Source organism: Gallinula chloropus (genome assembly GCF_964237585.1).
Source record: "Gallinula chloropus genome assembly, chromosome: 2".
NCBI lineage: Eukaryota > Metazoa > Chordata > Aves > Gruiformes > Rallidae > Gallinula > Gallinula chloropus.
Genome location: NC_140086.1, coordinates 123033142 through 123057639, shown reverse-complemented (window position 1 = coordinate 123057639; position 24498 = coordinate 123033142). Strand labels below are relative to the sequence as shown.

Genomic DNA, 24498 nt, shown 5'->3' with positions numbered 1-24498 from the left:
TTGGCAGTGACCGTTTCTCTCAATCCAGCAAGACAAAATTCCTTTTCAGACTACAGTTTCCTCCCAGCATTAGCAGAGGTTTCCCCTCATTTACAGGCTGGCTGGCAGAGGAAAGCAGACAGTCTTTTCCACTGCCCCTGTGTGGCAGTTGGCATCGCTATGGGAGCGTACAACAGTGCACCTGTCTGGGTTCGGGGCGCAGCGCCTGTCTGCTTCTCTGTCCCGTCTCTGTAACAGGGTGCCTGTCCTGCTTGGTGTGTTTGGACTGGTGGGAGGCTGCAGCTGAGACTGCATCTTGCCTATGTAGGGCTGCAAACTCACCGTGACAGTGTGTCTGTAAGGTGTATGTGTTAACTGCTATCCCACACAGTGACTTACCTTTGTTCCTTCTGCCTTTTATTGCCACAGGATTCAGAAGGAATTGGCTGACATCACCTTAGATCCACCTCCCAACTGCAGGTTGGTGTTGATTCCTTCCCTGAGGAGGGTGGGGGAAGGTGAGGGGGTGTCTGTGTGTGTTGTGTCTGTGTGTGTTGTGGCTGTCCTCAGAGGCTCTGGGCAAAGCAGAGGCATGGCTGTTTAGGTGGCTGACAGTACTTTTCTGAATGTTTGGATGATATTAAATAGTTTGCAGGTGGGGGGCAGGGCAGGGGGCGCTTCAGAGATTGTATGTTTTGATACAAGTTTTTCTGTTTGTTTTCTGTTGTTTTGGTTTTGGGGTTTTTTTTTAACAACTGCATTTTTGTCTGTTATACTGGATGTGCCTATGTTTCTGAAACTGGCCTGTAAAGAAGAGTGTGAAAACTTTCTCTTTGTTTGTTTTTTTTATTTCTGGTTTATAAATCTAATGCCTGACTGCACTAATCTTTTATATAAATAAGAGTCCTGCCAAGAGAGCAGAGAATAGTAAAATGCTGTGAATTTTTTAGCTCAAATAGGTCTGTTGTGAACAGTAACTTACAGTGGAAGAGAAGCGCAAATTCGTCACTCAGTGGGTGCCCCACAGGAGCACATGTGTTAGCCAATGAAATAACAAGCGGGGATACTTTTTTGCCCTTTATAAAGCAGCTTCTTTTTAACTATGTTTTAGAACTTGTACTGTTTGTTTATGCTTTAGCCCTTGTATGGTACCTTTAAAATATCCAGCAGGTTGATTTGGTTCATGGCATGGTGGCCCAAGCCTCTTTGCATTTGCAGAGGAGGCAGTAGTGGGGTAGCGTCTTCGGTTCTGCTTGCTCATTCGAGAGGAAAGTTGCTTTTAATCTGGTCTGTGTTCGCTGTAGTTGCCAAAGCACAACTCTGTTCCTATCTTCTTGCTGAGGTTTGAGGCCTTTTGATGTTGATAATGGCAGAAATCAGGGAAAGTTCTGTTTATTTAAGTTGGTCTTTTTAGTATGGAGCTGTCACCTGCAAACGCGCATGGATATTTTTATTGAAGCTTTTTGCTGCTGATAGTCTGCAGGGGGGCATTACCACAAGAGTTCACCTGACAGGTCCAGAGTCATTCTTTCGGTACCAGTTCCAAGGATCATAATTAATGACAGGGAGAATGGGATGTACATGTGATTATTGGTCTAGGCTGATATGAAGATTTTTGTGCTGTTTGGAAGATAACTGATGAGGTCTGAAATCTTAAACTGTAACAGTATTGTTTTAGTGACAGTAATCACTACCTGAATATTACAAGAGCTTCCTGCTTTTGGGCTGAAGATGTCTGTCCTGTCAGCATCCTGGCTCTGTACCAGGATAAAGTCCACATGCTTTCCTCTCCTCCTCCCACCATACCCTGATTTCCATGGGAAGGAAACCCAGAGGCACAGCTCAGAAAGGCACTGCATCTTGCTCTGTAGATAAGAGTTTGGAAGATCAAGGTGCTGGGACTGCGGTCCAAACTTTGCAAAGCTATCAAAAAATTGTGACAATACACAAGTATGTCAGATTGCAGGCTTCATCTGAAGGCTTGTCTAAATAATATTAGAACCATAATTTGTCCTTGCTTCAACTGGCATCATTCACAGGTAAAGATGGGCTAGCAGCCTACCTGTCAAAATAGAATATGGTTGTGATTTTTAATTACTTTGTTTTTAAATACATAAACCACTGAGAATAATGCGCTTCAATGACCACGAAGTAAGTTTGTGGTCTTCTAGCCTTTGTAGACACTTCTAATGGTAAAATTTATTTCCTAGAACAAGTAGTGATGATTAATCTTCGCTTGTAATGCAATTACAAGTATTCTGTATTCCTTCCGACCTTCAAATGAGTGACAGTGAAGGCTGGCAACTCTTGTGAATAGTATGTGAAGCTCATGTAATTGTTACTGTCTGTTAATATGTCAATGGGTAGGAAAATGTGAATGGGTGCGTTTGTGTGTGTGTGACCAAAGGGGTTTTGGTATTGCTCATCTTGGGGTGAAGTCATCCTATTTCAGTAAAGATAGTGCTGAGAGCGAAGGAGAATAGCCCTGCTTTATGGCTGTCGAGGTTCCAATTACACAGTCAAGCCCTGGGAGTTTCCTTCTCTGGGAGCTGGTTTGTACAAGGGTAGGCAGGTGCTGATTGCCACAACAAGGAGACAAGTTTTAACTACCGCAGTTAGAGGGAAAGTTCACCTCTTGTGGAAGAAGAAACTGAATTTGTGAGTGTGAGGAGATTGAGTGAGAGACACTGCTTGCCGCATGATGTTTCGCGCTGCCAAAATTTGCTCTGGGGAAGCCTGCTAACAGTGTCACTGCTTTGTGTGCTGTGAGGGAGGTATTAGATACATCCTTCCTTCGTGGCTTTGCTTATTCTCACCTCCAGGCCCTCATGTCTCTGCTGCCTTTGTGTATCTGCACACTTTTTGGTATTTTGAGTGTCACTTGGAAAGGGGAGGACGATCCTTTCCTTTTAGGTATCTCTTTCCTGCAAGACTAATCACAAAACTTAGATATTAAGGGAGCTCTATGTGATCCCAGGTACTACCTGTTCTACTGTCAACTCTAGGGGTGTCAAAGTCTCAGAAGGCACATTTGAAAATGTGTTCCTGAAACTATATCCCGTGTTATGTTGAAAATGTCATCTCTTTTTCTTCTTTCCTCCCCCCCCCCCCCCCCACTGGACATTTGTTCTTACACTCCTCACCACCATCTTTGTATTTTTGTTCTGTGCCATGCCTGGTGTTTGATAGCAGTTCGTTGTTGGCCCTACTTTAATTTTTGGCCTTATTGCAAAGCGCTGTTGTTCTTCCAGTCTTATTACAGTTGTGGGAGTTCAAGATATTTAACGCATCCCAGAGCAGCTCTGCATATTGAAAGAAAAAGCTTTACGTTGTAAATGATTTTTAGTAAGAACTCTTTTGTTTTTCTTCTAAAACACTACATAGAAGATGCAATTACAAATAATGAAAACCATTTGATATTTCAAATAAAATAGCTTAAAACCAAATTAGTTTCATTTTTATTTTCGTAGCTTGCAGTGACCATGCTTTCATGTGTGTAACCCACAGATCATCTGTTTTTAAAAAAGGAAAGAAAAGCAGCACAACAAAACCCAAACCCTAAGCACACTCAACACCCTGTGATTGAGCAACTGTGTGGGTTTTACACATGGGGTAATACAAAGGGAAGTTTGTCCCAGAAACTTCCTCTCCCCTCAGTAGTTTGCTTGCTTCTGGTTTTCCATAGCTTGCCTGTGTTCCCCAGATGCTTACCTGTGCTCATCTTTCAGTGCCTCTTTGTAGTCCCATTGCCCAGTTACTCATATAGAGGTGCAGAATATGTGCGTGGAAGAGCAGAGTGTGTTTAGCTTCCATCAAAAAAAATTGGAGATTTTTAACTTGAAAACATTTTCTAAAAAGATAGATTTCATACACTTTACAAATCTGTGGATTCCTGATGGAGCCAATGACGGTCCTCACATGTGTAGCCAGGCTACACATAGACTACCCTGGGACTTCTGAGTGGTTCTTGCCCTCTTCATCGTTTTTGGTAGGCACAGGCGCTCTAGAGGTTTTTAGTTTTCTGCTGTGTGTCTGATTTCTGATATTAGTACTGAGTTATGAAAGTTAAATGTGGCTTTCAAGTTCAAAAGGTGGTTAGTGGTTACTGCGAATCAGAAAATAACTGCCTGGACCTGAAGTTTTTCAAATCTTTTTAAGAGGGTACTTGGTGGTTATCAGGAAACTCATGGTTTTGGACTCAAAGAAGGTACACAGAAACTTAGGACTTCTGGTCTTCCCTATGTCTTGGTGGTAGAGGTGTATGTCATTCTTGTGTGTTGGGTCATGGCAGTCTGCATTCACGACAGCGCATGTCTAAATGCAGTTCCATCTTGCTACATAGGCAGACCTGATCTTTGTAGATAACGCGTGTATTGTGCCAAAGCTTTTCTTCTGTCACTGTAACAAGGTTTCTGGAGCTTTAACAGAAGTTAATTAAAGCTTTAAGTACTGTTTATTCACTTTATGTCATTTATTTGACCTCTGTATTTAAGCTTCTCTTGATAGTAAATCTGCTAATTGCTGTGAGGGTATGAAATAAATGTTTTTCACCATTTTAAGGATGGGGAGTTTCAGCATGCAGAAACCAAGTGACTTGTCCAAGGTCATGCAGCAAGTCTGTGGCAAAGTGGAGAAATGAATGTAAATCTCCTTTGTTTCAGGCTAACTTGCAGCTGAGCTATTCTGCTGGAACTGTGTGTGTCGCTTGCCTTACGAGCAGGGCTTTGAATTTGTGCTTTATTGGGTGTTTGGTATTGACTCTATGTAAGCACGGTAATTTAATGTTATTTTTCCCATCTGTGTAGAGGGACCAAAATGGATATTAACTAGAATTAATGTTTTTTAATCTTTCTTACCCAAACTGAAACAAGTTTGTCTCCACATGGCTCGTTTAAGTCTGTATAGGCAAGACCAGCTGTTACTTAAACAAAAATAATTTTGAAATCTTTACTGAATGAGGCATTTGCCTGTGAGGCTTACCGCTGCTTCAGAGTGAAACGCTATCACAAATTCATTATTTAAATAATAATAAAATACAGTTGTGTTTCCTGGCTCCTTCAGCCCAGTTTCTGTAAGTTCACAGAATAAGGACCAGATCTCCCTGAGAGTCTTGTGAAAGTTAGCTGTCAGCACTTAATAAATATATGTCTCAGCATAGATGGTGGGGAGAAGTACTCGCTGCTATAATGTGTGGAGTAGTCGTAGTTTTCCAAACTTTGTAACGTGGAATTAAGATTTCTTGGCTAAAGACAAGTCTGCAGAAAATGTGTGGCTCAAAGGCTGTTTTGAACTCAATAGTTTCGTATTATAATTAATATATTTCATCTACATACCATGAAAGTCTGGCATTTGTTTTGATTACATTGGGTTTTATGGCGCTTGTAATTTTTTTGCAAATGTATTTTTCTCAATACCGCCGTCTCCAATAACTCTGTAAGTGCTTTTGCTTTTAAATCTAGTGTATTATCTAAGGACAAACTGTCACTGGTAAACTATAATATCAGTGATGTTTTTATTATTTTCATGCTTAGAATAGGCCTGCCTAAACATAGCCATTTTCTAGCAAAGGAATCCACCTTTCTGGTCTTAGATTTTCTAATTGGAAATCTTAATTTCAGTAAGACTTCTTAAAATTTTTATTGTGCACGCTCAAATTGTTAGAGCAAGAGTGACACAAATGCTCGGCTCTACTTCCCTGTAGAAGTAAAAAGTGTAGATCATGTTTAATGAAAATTGCCATCTACAAAAAGTGGGCTTAGCACATTTTTTTTTTTTCCTGTCTGTCCCTCTGCCCCCCGTGTTGTTCCTCTGAAATGGGAATGTTTTCAGTGAGAAGTTTCCAGCCCTAGGATAGGAAGGACCTTGGTAATTAGTGCTGTGTGCAGTTGAAAAATATCTTTTGTCACATAAACTACCAGTGGTTCAGCATTCCCTCCCCCCTTTGTTTGGCACATGGTCCCTGGAGAAATAACTCTTCCTTTTGAAATGGTGTATTAACTAATTTAGAGATCCTCCGTGGCTGTGCATGGTCTAGCTTGCAAACCATAAAAATAATACTGTTTCTACTACTCGGTGAATTCAAAGTACGTGTAGGTAGCAGCTCCTGCAGGCAAAGTCCTCTGCCCTCAGACAATAGCCACACAGGAGCAACGTCTTTACTGTGGATTGATTAGTTAACATTATATGAATTCACCTCTCTGAAAATACTCCTGGTTTTATTTATTAGCTTCCCTTTAAAAATCAGGAAGGTTTTGATGGCCGGGCTGCTCGGACACGGTGGCAGGAGCTGGCTGATGCTGTGGTAGATTTTGTTTGGCACATCCTGGCTCAGTAATTCCCAGATGAACTGCATTCTGTGCTCTTGCATGCCAAACATCGGAACGATGAATCTTGAGAGCGGCTGTGAAATTGTATCATGGCTAAGAACAAAGAGGATTGAAATCCCTTCTGTGCACACTCTCTTGTATACCACTTAATTTTATTATTTGAGTTTCAGCTTTGCTGCCCTTGGAGGGCACTGTGCAACTGTGTTTATGATGCTGCGTATATGTTTTATCTGACAGATTCTAATAGTTCCTCGTGCTTATGCAGTCTTTAATTTGGTTTCATTTCGGCTGTATTCCAGCTCTGTCTAGGTTTTTATATTGGATACGTGTGTAGCAGCAGGTTATACGTCTGGTTTTGTTTTAAGAAGTACTCATGATATATATATACGGTACTTTATAGACATAAATGGGAAACGCTGCATGGAGTGTTTATACTTTAAGGGCTTTAATCTATCGCTTTATCTTGTCTCTCTATATGAAGACAAAATTATCCACGGAGAACTGGCTAGTCTAGGGGATTAAGAATGTGATAGGGGGGTGGTTTTGTGTTTGAGGATTTCAACAAGGGCAGGTTGCTAGCGACAGAGCTTTGTGGGCTCCTGAAGAATGGGTTGGTTTTGAGAGCTGATAAGATGCCCCATGACAAGACGTTAACTTTGGCCCTGGAGTTGAAGGGAGCTGTGCTGGGAACGGAGGCAGAGCTCACCTGCACCAGTACAAGTTGTCAGTGGATTAAGGCTATTGATGAGTTAGTGCATAGCGAAACTTCTGCAGCCCCTGCCTGTGCTCCTCCGTAATTGTACGTGACAGACCAGCCTTCCATACAGCACCTCTCTGAATGTATTTACTGTACTAAATAAAAGGAAGACACCACTTGATGTGAATGGGTTAAGAGATTATTGCACATCTGTGCAGACTTGCTCATCACATGCAAAGTTAAGGGCTATGCTTTCTCCACCAAAGAAAGTGTTTTAAACTAAGTTAAATTTATGATGCAATTTAGTCATTATCGTCGAATCTTGCCAATCAGTACATTTATTTGAATGAAATAAGTTTATACTTATTTTTTCCCTCTGAGGCGTAACAGTGGAGGTCTAAATACCAACTTCATTATTTTACAAAATGAACTACAGAACAGGTATTGTCAAGTACTATAAATAAACTACAACTGTCAAAACAAACACCATACACTGGAATTCAGAGGGGTTTTCTTGTTTCTCTTGCCAATTTGCAAATTTCAGCAACATGCAATTGGTCTTTCAAGGTATTTGTGGAAACTGCAATAGTTACTACAGAGCATTTAATGCGTATTTTCTGTGCATGAGGTGGCTAATTGACATTACCAGGAGACTATATCACAGATCTGTAGGCTTGCAGCATCCAATGTGCAATGTTCTTTTTTTCTTTATTCACCTGGACTCCCTGGGATGAAGCCTCAAAAATTGATTGCTTCTTAAGCTATATCTATATTAATCTATCCAGTATTATTATGCATCATTCAATCAATCAGAGGTGGGAGAGAAAAGGAGAGCAGGGCATGCAAATTGTAGCTTGGGGCAGATGTAGTGTTTTGATTCCTCACACTCCCTCCAGCCTCTTCCATGATTTCACAACTGAAAATATAGATCAGGTAAGATTAGGTCGAACTGTTTCAAGAACTGGGTCCAGGCCAAGTTTTGGCAGTTCATTTGTTTAAGAGAAAATACAAAGTAATTGGATTAAAGAGGCTGTACAATTAATGATGTGGAGACATGTTAAACTTCTTTGCTTCTGTATTTCTGTGAATCCGTGCAGAATTGAGTGCTTGATTCCTTCAAAGGCTCCACCTTTTAGAGTCCAAAGTGAGTGTAAACGAAATCAGCATGGTACTGAAGTGTATTTTGCGCTTTCTTTGTATCAGTGTAATGATTGTTTAAGAGATTAGAGAATTGCATTTCTCATCTTTCCCTGTGGAGCTGCTGGACTTGCCAAAAGCACAGAGAATCTCAAACTGGTACTGAAAATTCTGAAGGCAGTAGTAAATGCTGTGGGCTAGAGAGGGGATGCTCCCTAAGGCAGGTGGACTGCTAATATTTAATGCTATTTCTGCTATGGGTGTCTGAGCAATAGGTTTTTGCTGTAGAAGTTAATTCCAGAAGAAATCAGGAAAGGGGTCTTGGGGTCTTTTTTTTTTCTTTCTTTCTTTTGATGGCTAGGATCCTACAGAGAATTGCATCCAGGAATGAAAAGACCCACAACATTAAAAATTAATTCTGAAATCGAAAGCGTCTCTTCACAACAAATGAATTGATGAAAACAAGAAAAAATACTTCTGGTATGGACTTGGAACTCTATCAGAGTTTTTGGAGACAACAGCAAAGCTTCAGGGCAGTAGTGATCACTGTATGAGGCATCCTGCCCGGGTCACGGTCTCAAAGGTTTTGCTTGCAGTTTAAGTATCTTTGCTGAAATTTTAAGGTGCTAATTAAAGTTACAGATATGTCATGTTTGAAATTTTCAAGTGGGCAACTTCTAGAAAGTTTCGGTGTGTTATTTGGTATGGTGAGCCAGTGTGTACCGGTCTGACAAGCGCCCCGTGAGTGGTGGGGGAAGTGCAATGTATTTAATTAAAGCAGCGTTTAACTGTTGCTGATGGTTTTGAAAGACTGCTAAAAGGCATGCTGTTCTAGTAACATAGTTTGAAAGCAATTATATCGATACTGTAGTATACCACAAAAGGTCATTTCATCAGCCGTTTCTGATCCATCAGGCTGATTGTTGTAATACTGTATTTGCACATTATTTCCTGTATGTCTTGGTAACCTTTTTAAAGGAGATAAATTAGGTGGTGCCTGCAAACGTTTATAGATGGTGGCCTTGACTTCCTTGTATGTAGCTTATCAATACAAATTGTGTGATTTTGGTTTTGATGGGGTGATTCTCAATTTGAGAACCTCATGGTATTTTGTAGTGCTTTGGCTTCTGAGAGAAGTTATTTATGCCTACTTACGCTTGGAGGTCTGTGCAAGAGAGGGAGAAGATTGAAGGCTTTAAATAGCTGTTCCAAATAAAATCTCAAAATATCATGAATCTAACGAGAGTTCTGCATTGCATTAAAACTGTGGTGATGCTTGCCTTCCTACTTCAGATTGAACTTCGAGAGCACCTTGGTGATCTAGGAAACTGGGCAAGAAGATTTGTAGTAGCCAAGAAAAGTTACCTAGGAAATACAGGTTTTAAAAGTAACTAGCGTCAGGCCTTCAGCTGCTCTGCTGGTTGTCTTTTAGCTACATCCCAAGATTGAAGTCTCTCGTGAAGTTTTAATGCTTTCTTTAGAACAGCATTTTCCCAAGTTTTTCCATCCCCTCACTCCCATTGTGAGGCTGATCAGGTTGCAGACTGAAAGAATGAACGGGCTGCAGGTAAGGAATGGAAAAGGACATAAACCCATTTGAGGCAGAAGGCTGCTATGTGCTTATGGACAGCAATGTTGGGCAAGGCCTTAGGGATGACTGTAAGGGGTAAGGGGTAGCAGAGAGAGGTGGCCTGTCAGGGTGGCTGAGGCAGTTTTGCACCATTTGCTGAAACAGTTGTGGCAAAGGTGGAAGCAGAGACAGACTGATTCTTTGCTCCAGCCATTTAGCTCTGCATTCTTAGTGACTTCTATAAGGAACAGAAGAGACAGGGCATTCTCCTCATGAGTGGGGAGGACCATCCACAGGCCAACCTCTTCTTGGGCATGAGTGAATTTCTAAAACAGGCAAGCTTGCAGGCTACAGCAATAGTCTTGCTGTGCTGCTCGCATTACACCCCACCAGGGAGGCAAAATATTCATATAGCAGTAAAGTCAATGTGTTTATACACTCTTACACTGTTTACAATACCCTGTAAATCAAGAAGGCACAACATACTATACTTTTAAAGAATACATGTATCAAGTGCACAATTGTGTCTTTGCAGGCCGCCTTGAACTGCCGCATGAGACACACGCGGCTCTTGAGCCATGGACTGTCCTGTATTTGTAGAAGCACTTGAGTGAGATGTGGAAAAACAAGTGAGAAATGGGAAAAGAGATTTAAGGGAATGGGAGCAAGAAAGGGGCAGAGGGAGAGAAAGGAAGACAAAGAAATAGAGGGACAGAAGCAGGAGAGAGAAACAGGAAATAGGCTTAAGCAAGCAAAAAAAAAAAAAAGTAGGAAAGTTTTAAAAAAAAAAAAATTACTTGAAACTCAGTCCAAATTAAGTAGGCTAGTATTCAAGATAACAAATTGTAAATTTCATTTGTTGAGGGCCCTGTGAACCTGTGTCTCCCAAAGGAGCACACCTTGCATTTGTAGCAACTGGAAGGGAAGTGTGACAGAAACTTATTCAGTAAATTCCCTAATACTGGAAACAGATATTCACTGAAACTGTTACGAGATCATGTAGAACTAATGAAGTCCTTCTACCCAGCAGACAAAGGAGTTGTGGAAAGTGTTCCTGCAGGAGGTCATGGAGGCAGATAGTGTTGGCACACCCAAATGGGTTGAATAAATCCGTGGGCAGCGGGTCTGTTTTAAGCAGACTGAAAAACTCAGGGGTGCACCCTCTAGCATCCTTCATCCAGTGGCTGTGGATGCTGCCAGAGTGCAAGGGGAATGGATTGTTTCCTTGTTCCACTTGACACTGCTTTTGGCTACATAAAACGTTCAACTACTCCCCTTTAGGGAATTAGGGAATGGCTCTTGCCTCTCTCTTTATGTTTTGCTGTTCAATGCAAGCCCTCCTCTCCTGTCACTCTGCCAGTTCTCTTTGCTATTGCGAAGGGTTAACCTTCACCCATTTGAATGGTTAACCTCCATGCATTTGTGTTGCTGAATTTACACTGTAAAATGTTTAGGGTTAGGGCAAAGGACTTTTTTCATTTTTGTCTGTGTTTTCAAAGTACTATGTCAATTTCCAGCTTTAATTTTTCTTTAATATTAAAGTAGGCTTAGTCTGTGGGCTTGTAGATATTTCCCTAGCTCCTCTCCCCCCCAAAAATGAAGTTTTACTTGTGTTGCAACATTACTCTCTTTATTTTTTTTTCCTCCTTCTTATCTGATTGAGGTAAATAAGCAAGTTGTTTTATTCAGCAGCTATTGTATTATCTTGAATATGTGATTTGGTTATTTTCCGGGTTTATGCACATCAAGGTTATCACAGCTGTTGCTTTGTGATACCACTACATTGTAATAGGATAATGTGTTTTGAGATATATTAGTGTTGGTTGGGCTTTTTTTTTTTTTTCCTGGGTAGTGGCAGAGAAATAATAAAGGTGTCCAACAGCTAATCTTTTTCTTCGCTGTCTTTGTGCTTCTGCTTCACCTTCCACCTCAATGACTAGGAGGACTGTAACTATTTGTTAGGGAAATATTAGTTAAATTGCAGAGCTATTACATGTGCTGAGACATTCCAATTTAAAGTACTTAGTATTCACTGTGTGTACTTACCTCCTAATGACTGTAAATATTATGTTGCATTTGAGGTTTTGTAATGTATCAGGTATGTCTTGCACATTGTGTTTTTTTCCACAGAAAATGCAAATTTTCTAACCCATGGATGGTGCAAGCTTTATTTTCTGCATTACTTTACAAGGATTTTTTTCTTTGCTTTTCATAATAGAGTTATTTATGAGGAACATAAAGTTCAGACAAATAATTTAGCGTTGAGATTATTGGGGTGTGTGTTTCACTGCGGTGCTAAGTAGCATGGAAGTAGCTATTTAGGCATGTTTAATAGCTAGCAGTGGATCTTGTCAGGAAAGACTGCAGAGTGGAGATGGGATAGTGAAACCTTTGTATGGTAACGCTTTGCAGAGGGGATGTGATGAACTGGCAGGGTCGGGCTGTAAGATGTAGCAGCATTGTAAAGGGCCGGGGGTAGGTGGCGATGTGCTGTTCCCTCTCCTGGCTAGCTGAACAGCTGGATGGGGTTTGTTACTGAGTCACAGCTTGGCTTAAAGAGAGTTAAGGATGGAGTACTAACTGAGGTCTGGATCTGGGAAGGAGACTTTTCTGTTACCTGGTGAAGTCTGTTCTATTTGCTGCAGTCTTCATTGATTCAGAATGAATGAAAAGGATGGAGCCTGAGTTGATGACTGAACTATGACACACTAGGAAAGAGGGAAGGCATAGAGTGAGGTTAGATGTGACCCTTGAGAGCAGATGACAATGCCAGATACCTGCCCAGTAGTAAACGTGCCAGTCTCTTGCACGGCTTCTCAACCTCTTTGTACTTTTTTCTTCATGAGCCTCAAGTCATGAGTATGGTGTCAGCTCCACAAAAGAGAACCTAGTGTGCTTTTTCTGGCCCAAAGGGGCTGGACCTCTTTCTGCAAACCAGCACAGGCTTGTAAGGGTTCGTGCTAGTGTCTTCTACCTCCTTATCCCACTGAGCTGAGCAGGTTCTGGCCCGTTCTCTTTCCTGATGGCTGCACTGATCCTTCGTCAGTAAGTGATTACCTCTGTCAGAGCCTGAAGTCCATGTCTGCGGGGAGCTGGAGAGGCAACTGTCCCATAGACAGAAAGAAAATGTTTGAGGAATTAAAACTTAAACAGACAAACCATTCTTGTTTTAATAATTTTCTTGCAAATGAAATAGCAGTGACCAGCTAAACTACTGAATGTGTATATAGATTTAGGGTTTTTTTATGTTGCTTAAGTATTTGGATCACAGAGGAGCATGATGAAAGGGAAAAATGAAAATTGGTTTTAAAGTAGTTAAATGGGCAATTGGGATAATTCTGAGTGCAAGGTTTACATAAGAATTGACGTTGGTCATCTTTCTTTATATGGTACCCTTTGGTCATTGGAAAAAGTATATTTTGCTTTCTTGAAAGGCTTTTGGTCAAGAGGATGCATCTAAACTTCCCTTTGGGGTTATGAGGACATTTGACATGTGCAGTAGGCGTGAGTGTTTACACAGCAGACAGCTGTACACCAGGCAAAGACAAGATTCTTTGGTCAGTACTTTTACTAATCTTTGTCATGTACACATTGAATGACACATCTGGAAAGTCGCTTTCTTAATAAATGGTTTCTTTTCAGAGGGGGAATCGTGTTTTCTGAATATTAAAGTAGTCATGGAACTGTGATGTTTGCTTAGATTGGTTTTCCTGGAAGATAATGTGTCATATCCTAATCACACACTAGGTCAAGTGCTAAATTTCAGTCATTGCTGAAGGTAGTGAAGTAACTGTGTCCAGAAATAAGTAGGTTTGTGTGTCCCTGTTCGTATTACTAGAGTTCAAGGTCACTAGAGTTGTGGATTTTAATGTGCAATATGTACTATTGAACCAGTCTTTCTTAAGGCATAGCAAACTCAAGCTGAACTGTGTGTTTTGTGTATAGCCAGTGATTTGCTTTTACTTAGCTGATTATATACAAAGAATGGTTTTTTTTCCTTCCTTTTAAAATTTATTAATTATGCTGAGACAGCTGGGTAGAAGAGTGCATCTTGCTTTTGTCTGCTGAAGGAAAGATCTCTCTTTTTTCTGTTTAGTCTGCTGGGGTTTATATTGGGTTATTCTCTAGTAGGGATTATAGAATATGATTATGAAGACACCCTCTCTTCCAAAGGGTCATACAAGCTATCCTGTTGAGTAAGGAGAAACTCACATTTTTGACCCATCTGTCTCTTTAGACCCATTAGTTGTTGGACATAGTGATGCTTCTAAAATTGCTTAATTGTTCCAAAGAGATCATTTGTGCTTACTCCGTTATTGCCATTTGATTCTTTCTCTCTCCGTGCTGCCAAAACCCCCATGTATATTACATTTTTATTGATATGTAAAGCAGCTGTAAAACAGACAGTGGGGTTGTGTATGTGTATTTGAAACCTTTGGTATTGGCTACTTCTTTTTTTTCCCCTTTATGTCCTTAACTTGTACGGTTATAGTTTTGCCACCACAGGGAACTAATGAAAAGCAAGCATATAGTCTGTTTCTTTAATAATAGTAATAATAACGCCGTGCACAGATTCATGTTGCTTCCTCATTCATATTTATTCTCCTGTTTCACAGGATTAAAAAAAAAAGCTAGGCATGCTGTGCTGTGGGGTTGGGGTTTTTTTGGTGGGAGGACTTTTTGTCTTCACGTATCGGTTTGACTGTTAACAGTCCTCTGGGTTTTTTTTTTGGAAACTTCGACAATTGTAGAGCAAGGGAGCATAGAGCAAACAAAAGAAAGGAAAAAGACAAATGCACGTGCAGTAAGACATTTGCTCTGGGTGAGGGGAAGTCTGTTGAACTGCTTTGTTTTGGTGTTTTTAATACTTGCGTGCCCGTGGGGAATCAGCCCTGTGTGCATCCTTAACACGCTCACAGGGTTATGGAAGGTGGTTTATTTTATGCATCCAAGTTTCTCTTTAGAAGTAGTGCTGAGGAAAACGGACTTAAACTATCCTACGGTTTTTTTGATTCTTTCTGTACCTCTTCTGGTATGTAGTAGAACTGCCTGTCTCAGGAGTAAAATTATTAAATGCATATATTTATTAAGGGTCTGACTTTCAACACTAGCTGTTTACAGTAAGAGTACTTAGAGATGATGAGTCTCTTGATCATTCTTTGCCCCAGTGGGAAAAACAGCGCCGCAGCCACTGGGCAGCCTCTCTCACGACTTCTCAGCCGTGCTGGTCTCAGCTGCTAAGATGTTTTTTAATAGATAGATAGATTTTTCTTAGTTTAAGCTATTTTTCTGCTTTAATTAGAGCTTGTATAGCTGAGATCCAGCTTTCCACTCTAATCAAATATAGCTGAACTCCGTGGCCACTGTGCAGAGCTGCCTTCCTCCTATAGCCTGTGCTGGGGAGGCTCCTGTACTTTCTGGGTTCTACTCTACTTGGGTTAAAGGAGCAGAGCCAATGTAAAGATGAAAAGATGCTCAGGAGGAGAATATATACTTGGATTTTGCCAGCAGATAACAGTAAATGCTTTACAGTAAGGAGGGTCTAAATAGCACCTCTCAATGTGTATTTTGCAGCAGGTGAGTTACTCAAGAAGAATGAGAATATAATACAGCTGCCAGACTTCAAATTTGAAAAAACAAAGTAGATTTTTAACTTGTTTTTATTTTCCATGTTATTTCATTTTACAACTGATGAGGTAATTAATAATAATTTACAAAATTTAAAACCACTAGATATTATCTGTGCAACAGCTCTGAGGGAGCAGCAGAGTTGCATCAGATCCGCTTTTAGTTAGCAGTGTGCGTAGGGCATGCGTGTGTGTGCACACACACCCCTTGTACGTTCACTTACCAGAGGACAGTTGTTTCCTGAGAAAGTAAAGGGTTATTTTCTCTCTGCTTTTCCCATCCTAATCGTGCTAAAGTAGCTGTGTGGAAAAGAATTATTGTAAGGCTCGACTTTTGCTTTTCTTCTGCCTTTAACTTGACTTAGGAAAGTTGACAGAATACCGATTTTCCTAAGCTCTGAACACTGTATCACCCCGGAGAAGCTCACATGGGAACGTCTCCTCAGTGCAGGCAAGACAGACTCCAAGGGGAACTCACTTGCCACAGATAATCCCTGCCGTATAAAGGGTAATGCTAAACTTCTTGTCCTGACTGCTGCAAAAAGGTGTTAGCTGGGTTCAGTGCTGCAACATTGCATGTTCTCAGCATCATCCTGTGGCAAAAAAACTGAATTTACTACGAAATGATAATGTTGCCACAGTGGAAGAGGGTATAAGAGTGTGTGTGATCTGAACAAATGCCTAAGCAAATGGACTGAAGTGGGCTAATTCTCTCCTGTCAGTTTTAGGAGCTCTTTCTGCACTTTGACAGTGCTGATATGGTGACAGTAGCTGTTCATTTTAACTGCCACTGAACTGGCTTAGTGCACCTATGGAGGCATACAGACTTTGTGTGTGTGTGCACGTTTGCACCTTTATACACACACACACGTGTATAGTCAGCTTTTGTACGTTCAGAACTAGATGTAAATGCACATTCATCACCCAAGCTTTCTAAAAGACGTGTGATATTTTTAGAAAACTGGGTCTGAATGTCAGCACACTCAATCAGAACATCTCATCTTGTAGTTCACCCACCTGGGTTTCCTTTTATCCATCCAATCTGTCTGCCAGCAAGTAAGAAGTACTCGTGTCCTTGGCTAACCATAACAGACTGGTGGCTTTCCACCACTCTTTGAGGAGCTTTGACCTGAAAAAATGAACAACTCAACTGTATTTGTTGCATAAACTGTTACATTGTTGAAAATAGATCTTTTTTTAAAAAACCCACAAACTGATCCAAATTATGTATATTGTCAGCAAGAGTTTCTCTGTTCCAGAAATGTGTTTTCAAGTCCCGAAAGCTGGTCACATATAGCTGATGTTTTTTCACATATGACTAATGTGTATTAATGATGCTGGTGTAGAGGTCAAGGATCACATGATACTGCAAAAAGAAGCATTGTGATGTAAAGGTATTTTTCCTTGAGTACATTGTCATTTTCTTTAAACATAAGAACACTGAATTATTCAAAACAAAGAGGCTAATATCCTCATTTAAGTAGCATAACAAAAGCACTGTTAGTTTGGATTTCTCAGATCTGTTGGGTTTGTGTTTGTCCTTCAGGTTTACTGTCTTGGTGTGATTTTCGGTACCTAGCCTGGGGAAGAAGTTCAGCCAGAGTTATACAAACATCGTTCAAGCATGTTCTGTGCATACTTGACAGGTGGCTGAGACAGAAACTGCCAGACTTCTGAAGTTTTTTTTTTTTTCCTTCATTCTGTGGTTTTGTTTGGAGTATTTGATGCTAGTTCTATGCATCTGACAGCAGCAGGGTCTCAGTCACTGGAAGGTGAGGCAACTTGGAATTGTGCTCACTAAAGCCACAGTGCAGGCTGGGATTGGATCTGAGGATCGGTAACCTTTGTATTTAGGGATCAGTCCTGTAGCCAATGTAATACAAAACCTCTGTAGTTTCTCTGAATTGTCCTTTTATTGTCCTGCAATAACTACATCAAGCAAGGTTTCCACTGAAATGGTAACACCAATGTCATCAATCTGTAATCCAGTAAAATCTCCCTGAAATATACTTCCACTGCTTTTATAAATGTAATGTCTCTATGTAGAGATCCTTATTTTATGAAATGTTTTGGTTGAAGTCAGGCTTGTGTTTGGTGCAGCTTTCACCCGGGTAATAGTAGTTATATGCACATGAAGAGGTACACCCTTCCTGCAAGGGCCCAGTAATGTCACTGCAAACCTGTGGCATCGATCCCTTCTAAGCTGTTCATCCATGACCCTGATGATGGCACCTGAGAACTTGCTTGTGCTCTCAGAGAAAGCTGGAACTGTTGGCTGTGGCTGCTTCTACGATGAGGTTTAAAATAGCGTGCTGAGTGTGTGCGTACCAGAGATTTGGGTGACATTACATGATAGGTTCCCTTCTTTTGCTTTTTTTATCATCCTTCTCTCACTAGCATCTTCAGCCATATGTGCTGTATTTCATTTGGTTAGAGTTTGTGGTTTGCTTGGGTTTTTAGTTCTACAAATATGGGTGTACTGGCACTGAATAGGGGACCACTTTTTAATGCTAGAAGTGTTTTCTCAGGTTGTCTCCTAAGTCTCTTGCTCAGAGTTCATAAAGCTTGGGTTTCTTCAATTCCTTTAGTTTTTCATCTTTGTCTGATGATAGGCAAGTTTACTCTGGAAGAACACAGTCAGGATTAAATACTTCAGTCATTTATTTAACTCTTAGCTTCACGCTGCACTGAATACTGGTGTAAAAGAAAATATTTTTTCTCATAAGAGAAAAAGAGATATGTTATATTGAAATCAAAGGGGGCAAATAGAAGAGTAACAGAAGGGTGGTATTACACATGTCTTTCACAGACATAATTAATCTGTGGAATTTACTGTCACAGGATATTATTAAGGCCAAGAACATAACAAGATTTGAAATAGCCCCCACGCCTGCCCAATTCTATCATGAATGTTCAATCTTATTAATTATGGTGATTTTGGAGCAGTAATAAACCCATGCTTCTGGGCTTAAGCAAGTTTATCTTGAGATACTGTATCAGAAAAGCATGGGGGTTTGTGTTACTTTGAATTAAACTTGCCTATAGACAAAGATTTACTTGAATTCTGAGTGTCGCATGGAAATCCTTTTGTCTAATCCTGGCTTGTACATGTGCAGGTGTTTCTCTCTCTCCTACCACATACACATGTGCACACCTGCCTTGTGTCCCTTTGGGACTGGATATCCTCTTCATGTATTGCCTTTTGTCTCTTTCTGCACCCTCTTTCCACAGCAATTTCCATATCAGTCATCCCTGAAATGACCATTATGGATCATATCTGATCAGGTTGCACGGGAATGCCTACGGAAATGACCTACAAAGTGAGCAATAGAATCCGAGGGCTTATGAATCATTAATACCTACACAGAGCAAGAGCCACAGTGTTGATTAAACTTGAGTATGCTGTGATGAGTGAAATCACTATATTTCTGTACAGGAAGTGATGTTGGTGGCAGGCTCTTTACCATGTCTTGGCTTTTTAATAAGTGGCACTTCAAGCTATGGAATTAATTTCACAGAGTGGAAAAATATCAGGAGTGAAGTAATAAATATGTTAAAAGGTTTGACTATTGTAGTTGACATTTATGCCTGCTAATCTTGTCAGGGCTTTAAAACGTACAGTTCCTGCAAACTGGAGACAGGGAGGAGAAATATCTTCATATGCTAAAGCTCCCCCACCCGCCCTTTTTTAACCTTTTTTTTTTTATTTATTTTAAACAAACAAAACCCAACAAACCTAGATCTGTAACACCAGAAAGGAAAAGAAGAGGTGGAGCAAAAGCAACAACTATTAGACAACTATTAGAAATCCCTGAGCATTAGACAAAGTATGGCTGGTGTTCAGTCTCTTACTGGGAGTTTAGGAAAGGCAACTTGAATAAATCATGATGCTTTAAAGGAAAGAACCTTAAAATATCTCCTGTAAAGGAATTCAGCTCTCTGCAGAGCCGTGTGCATAGTTTTGTAAGGTTCTGCTCTTCTGCAATTATCTGAAAACTAGAGTCAGATTAATGACAGAAACAAAGCTTGTTGGTCATTACAATGAAGCACAGCAGCAGCATTGATTGATAACAAACTCTTAGAATTTATTCTTCCATAAAGAAGACAATATTCTGTCTTCTTAGAGGATGCAGAAGCAACAAGGATGCTGTCAAAGGTGTTCTTTGCTGACAGTAAGTGTGCAAATGAGGAATGCTGTAATTACTAACTGGGCTAAGTGTAATGAAGCAAACCCCCAATCAAAGTGCTTTGCAGCAATCTGGCTCCTGCAGTTGCTGCTGTTTTTTCCCACTTTCCCCAAAGAGATTTCTCTGTCCTGCATTGCATTCAAGTTTGTCCTGCTGAATTTGTTGAGAGTTTGGTCATGGACTTAGCTACACCAGACTGATACAGAAGAACTGGCTTTTACAAGGACTCTTGACAAATGTGTTGCTAACAAGTCCAAATCTTAACAACACATCGTCTTCTGTAAACTTCTTCCTTTGAAAGTAGGGAAGAAGCTTACTCTTCACTGACCTAGTGCTCCTCAAGGGTGTACTTGTAGTGGGAAGTCTTCCCATTTTGAAAAAGGAATGGCAGTGGGGCTTTCTGGCATGTGAACAACAAAAAGGCTTAACATAGATATGTACAAAGTACTGTCTTAGCTGTCAAGTTTTGTGTAATGCTGTCCGGTTTATCTCTATAGAATATTGGAGAAGTAGGTGGATTTTAGAGAGGAGAGATGGAAATGATTAGAGAGGAAACTGGAGGAGGATTGTTTCCTTCAGAAAGCAGACTATATTTATTTTCCTTATTTTTATTCTCTAGAGAAAATAGATGGAAAGCTTATTTTTCTCTTCTAGTACAAGAACAAAGGCACATGGAATGAGATTAAAATATAGATAAATTTGATTTATTTGATTTTTACAGAATGAAATTACACACGGGGATTCCCATGCTCGATTACATTGCTGAAGCCAGGAAATTAGCAAGCTTAAAAAAGACTCAGACTTCTATGGAGGGCCAAACCAGACAGAATTACTGCAGCTTATTCATAAGACTGATTTCAGAAGGGAAGCGTAGATGCCTGGTTTTGAGGCTCAATTACCACTGAGGATTTTGCTAAGGTAGGGGATAGCTAAAGACCTGTCAGGAACCTTCCAGTGCACGTCTCTGCTCTGTTTGACACTGGAAACAAGCTGGAGACAGGACACTGGAGTGAGTGGACTTCAGATCAGATCCAGGCTGGTGATTTCTTGTAGTTGTTTTGATAAGCCAGCAGAGAAACAAAGTTATGTGGCAAAATTTGCATTTGACATGAGATCAAGGTCTTTGCATTAATACTACTTCTGTTTTAGGAGTGGGTGGACTGAGCTTCATTTTAACATTGCTTTATAGTGGAAAACTGTGTTAAGGAAAAAATTGTTGTGTTGTAAAGGGTCTTGTGCATTATGAAACACACACACACAGAGGTACGTGTGACATAAAGCACCTTTAAGAGTAATTTAATAAAAAGATTTCCCATAATGTTTTTTTGTCAAATTAATGTGTGTCTTGGGGAATTGACTCCTAAAGCTGAAAAGGAGTGAATTCATACTTTAGTGTTTTACTCAAGTAATTAATGTTGAGTTTGACTAATCAAATTTCATGTCTGCAGTATCATTAACTCATGGCTTGAAAGTTACAGGTGTGACATGAAGTCTTACATACATCTATGCATAGTGAACTAAAAAGCCATTTTAATGTTTGGTTAGTTTACTACTCTGTGAGTGGTACTACTGTTGAGATGATTTTTTTGGTGTCTCATGTTTTACTCATCTGTGATAGGCCCAAGCTCAGCAGAAGAGATCTATTTTTGGTCAATTTGCCTGAATTGGAAAAAGAGAGTTGTCTCATCATAACTTTTAATTGCATTTGATTAAGAACACAATAAAAAAACTAAAAAAAAAACATTAGAAGTTTGTTTTAATCAAGGGAGTGTTGGCTGCTTTTGAAATTTGTCTGATTTATGAAGAAAACCATACTCTCGGGGTTTTATTTACTGACATTTCTGAATGGAGATCTTGGCATAGAAACTTAAATGAAGAAATATCTCTTTGTTATTTTATCTTGAATGTTCAGGTAGGATTGCCTAGACTGGCTGAGGAATTTTCTAGCGTAAAGTAAATAATGTAAATATATTTACATTGTAAATGTATTGCTGTGTGAACATTTTTATTTCACTAAAAGGAGTGTTTGAAATGCCTTTTAGTGAGAAAATCAAAGTGAATGAAGCTGTAGTGACTGGAAACAAATCATTTTTCTTTGTTCTTGCAGCACTTTCCCCTACCTTCTACCCCAAGTCCCTGTGATTTGTATCTAATGATAGATTTATTTCTCCTCTTATGTTGATATGTATGTAAAATTACATCAAGCATGGGTATTAAGGTTGTCAGTTCTTGCAGGTGTTTTGCCATACTACTGTGAGCTGTTATGCTTGTGTTTCCTATTTGTGTCTAAATATAAGTAACACATTCAGTTTTTCTTCAGAAAATTAGTAGCACAAAACGAGGTGCAAGTGGCAGGTCTGTCTCTGTCAGCTGTAAGGTTTTGTAGGGGTGCCCTCTTGCTTTCTGTTGCCACCTGTATGGAAACGGGTACAGCGAATAACTGAGCAGGACTCTCAAAACATACCCAGAAATTCACTCCTAATCTTGTCACTCGTGTGTGTGTGTGTGTGTGTGTGTCTGTGTGTGTGTGAGATGTGCTTTCCTCCTCCTGGCTGCGTAAAATGTAACAGCAAGTCCCGTGTGAGCACTGCTAGAAATTAAACTGTTATTGGGTGGTGTTAAAGAAGTGCAGATTTTTGCTAAATGCCACTAGAGATCCTTCTCTGAATTTTGTGGGTTGCATGGGAAGTTATGGGGAAAATGTGTCTTTTCCTAATGGCTGGGAAACTTTCCAGGTCATAGGAATGTACCTGAAGTATTAATTACTCTAACATTAGTGTATTCAGCTAATTACAGCGTGATTTTTAAGTATTTTTTTGTGACAGTGAAAGCATGAAACTTAGTTTAAACTAAGAGTGTCAGTCACCCGCTGAAGGAGCAAAGTTTCCAAGCTGTGAGGGACCAGGAGTGATGCTGAGGAGGATGTCTGGACTACTTGTGCTCCCTGGCAGCTCCCTTTTCCTTGCCTGCTGCGGACCTCTGCCAGTGGAATTGAACTGCCACCTGTTCCAGCTTATTTATTTATTGCAAAGTCTTCTCTCTTTGGTGGAAATGAGGGAGGAGCAGACATCCCTACTAGCTTTTATCTGTGTGAATGTGGTGTGCTTTTTATAAAAGGTGTAAGTGATGTAATGCCAGAAGTTGAAAATCTTATTGCCTGGCTCTTCATGGTTTTCAATGTTTCCTTACATTCAGAAGAGTCTTCCAGACAAAAAGGCCATGAAGTGAAGCTGGCCTGAAGTTTGAAAGTCAATGATGTGTTGGGTTTTTTATCTTTGCTTGGGGGAAAAAAAGATAATTTGTGAAAGGCTGTGTATGCCACTTCAAGTTAGGTGTGCAAGTTGGCACCAGGACTATATACATTATTGAAGAGCACTGTGCTCTTATGGTTCCTAACATGCAATAAATTTAATGCTTCTAATACTTTGAAAACAAAACAAAACAAAAAAAACCCCAAAACTTTAGAAGGCCACCACAAATTCCTATTCAGGTTCCCCTTATGTGTGTGAAAATGCTATCAAGAAATCAAACTCATAGTATTGTTTTTAAAATCCCTTGAAATATTGTTGTTGCTTTTGTTTCAGGGTCGGTTTGGTTTTTTCCAAGCTTTTGCTCTCAAGTCAGCTTCAGAATAATATTTACATTAAAAAATGCTACAATAAATGCCGATTAGCTATTGTGACTAGCTGGTGTTTGCAGCTGTTATTAATGAGAACACCTTGCAGTGGTGTATTAACAGTTTTTAGTTACTGCTATGTATTTGGCTGGCAGTCGTGCTATGTTAGAGTGTAAGTAATCTGGTTTTAATTAAAAAATAGTAAACTCATATCTCATCTCAGATAAAATTTCCAGTCTGTGCATGTTAAGATTTCAAAACTCAAAGGCAGTGTTTTCAAATTATTTTCTGCTAGGCATCTTTGATAGTTTAGAATTGTGAAAATCAGTAAGGAGATGCTCTGGGTAGTGCAGCATAACTGTTAAAATTTTGTTGTTGTTTTGAGTAACGAGTTTTATTTTGATGCTGAGTGGTTTGTTCAATTTTGCTGTTACCGCCTGCAGTGAAACAGGTAAATCCAAATGCAGTTATCTTGATTTGTTAGTGAATGGCAGGGAAAGGAAGTTAATGTAAAGAGTTTAATATAGATAAAGGAGAAGGGGAAGACATCTGGATTGGATTTTTTTCTTCTTCTTTCCAGGTTTCACAGTATTTTTACAATAGATCCTTCAAAACACAATGTATTTTGATTAGCAACATAATGTTATCACTATCAGCATAGATATGCTGATGTGAAGCAATGGAATGATACAAAGTCAAGATAATGGGATGAGCCTAGTTAAGGAATGTTGACTCCACCTATCCTTGATCTAATGGAAAAGAGGCTCATTGGTGGTAGTTGGCTGATGGATTTGGTTTAATTTGCAGAATGTTTTTAGGGTGTATTGGCTGGTAGGTAGGTGGTGGGACAGGATGATCCATTTTAGAGCATGTAGGACATTGTGCAGATTTTTTTCCTTAGGTTATGTTCTCTCCATAACTTAAAGTTGCATATAAACTAGCAATCTTAAAATACTGCATCATCTGTTCTCAGCACAGGCTTTAAACAGAATTCCTGTAGTTCAGCGCAAGAGAGATGGTAGCATATCTCTAGTCTGGCAGTGCACTGTCTGCCCTCATCAAAATAGCCCTCCTTCTCCCCAAGAAAGTAAGGAAGCTACTAGAAGGGACAGTTGGATGAAGGCACAAGAACTGTGTCCTTATTAGTTTAAGTTTAATTCTTCTCTGCTTTCAATTTCCAGCATAGCAGGGGCTTCTTGCCAAGTGTTCCACATCATCCCTAACTTTCTGGGGCCAGTTTTTCCAAGCTGCTTTGTAGCTGCTGTTGCCCTTCCGATCTAAGTAATTGAGCATATGCATTTCTTGATCTACAGAATTACTAGTTCTAATGACATCAGTAAGGGAAACTGGTGATAATAA

General features: G+C 39.9%; 1 protein-coding gene across 1 annotated transcript in view; it reads left to right on the top strand.

Annotated features, from left to right (window-relative positions):
- LOC311188581 (ubiquitin-conjugating enzyme E2 E1-like) overlaps positions 1–24498 on the top strand; it is a gene marked incomplete at its 5' end in the record, with an annotated part of 44079 nt that overhangs the window by 4182 nt on the left and 15399 nt on the right. The window contains one exon of the mRNA XM_084260035.1: positions 409–459. Coding sequence (XP_084116161.1) covers positions 409–459 — 51 coding nt within the window. The remainder of the gene's footprint in view (positions 1–408; positions 460–24498) is intronic.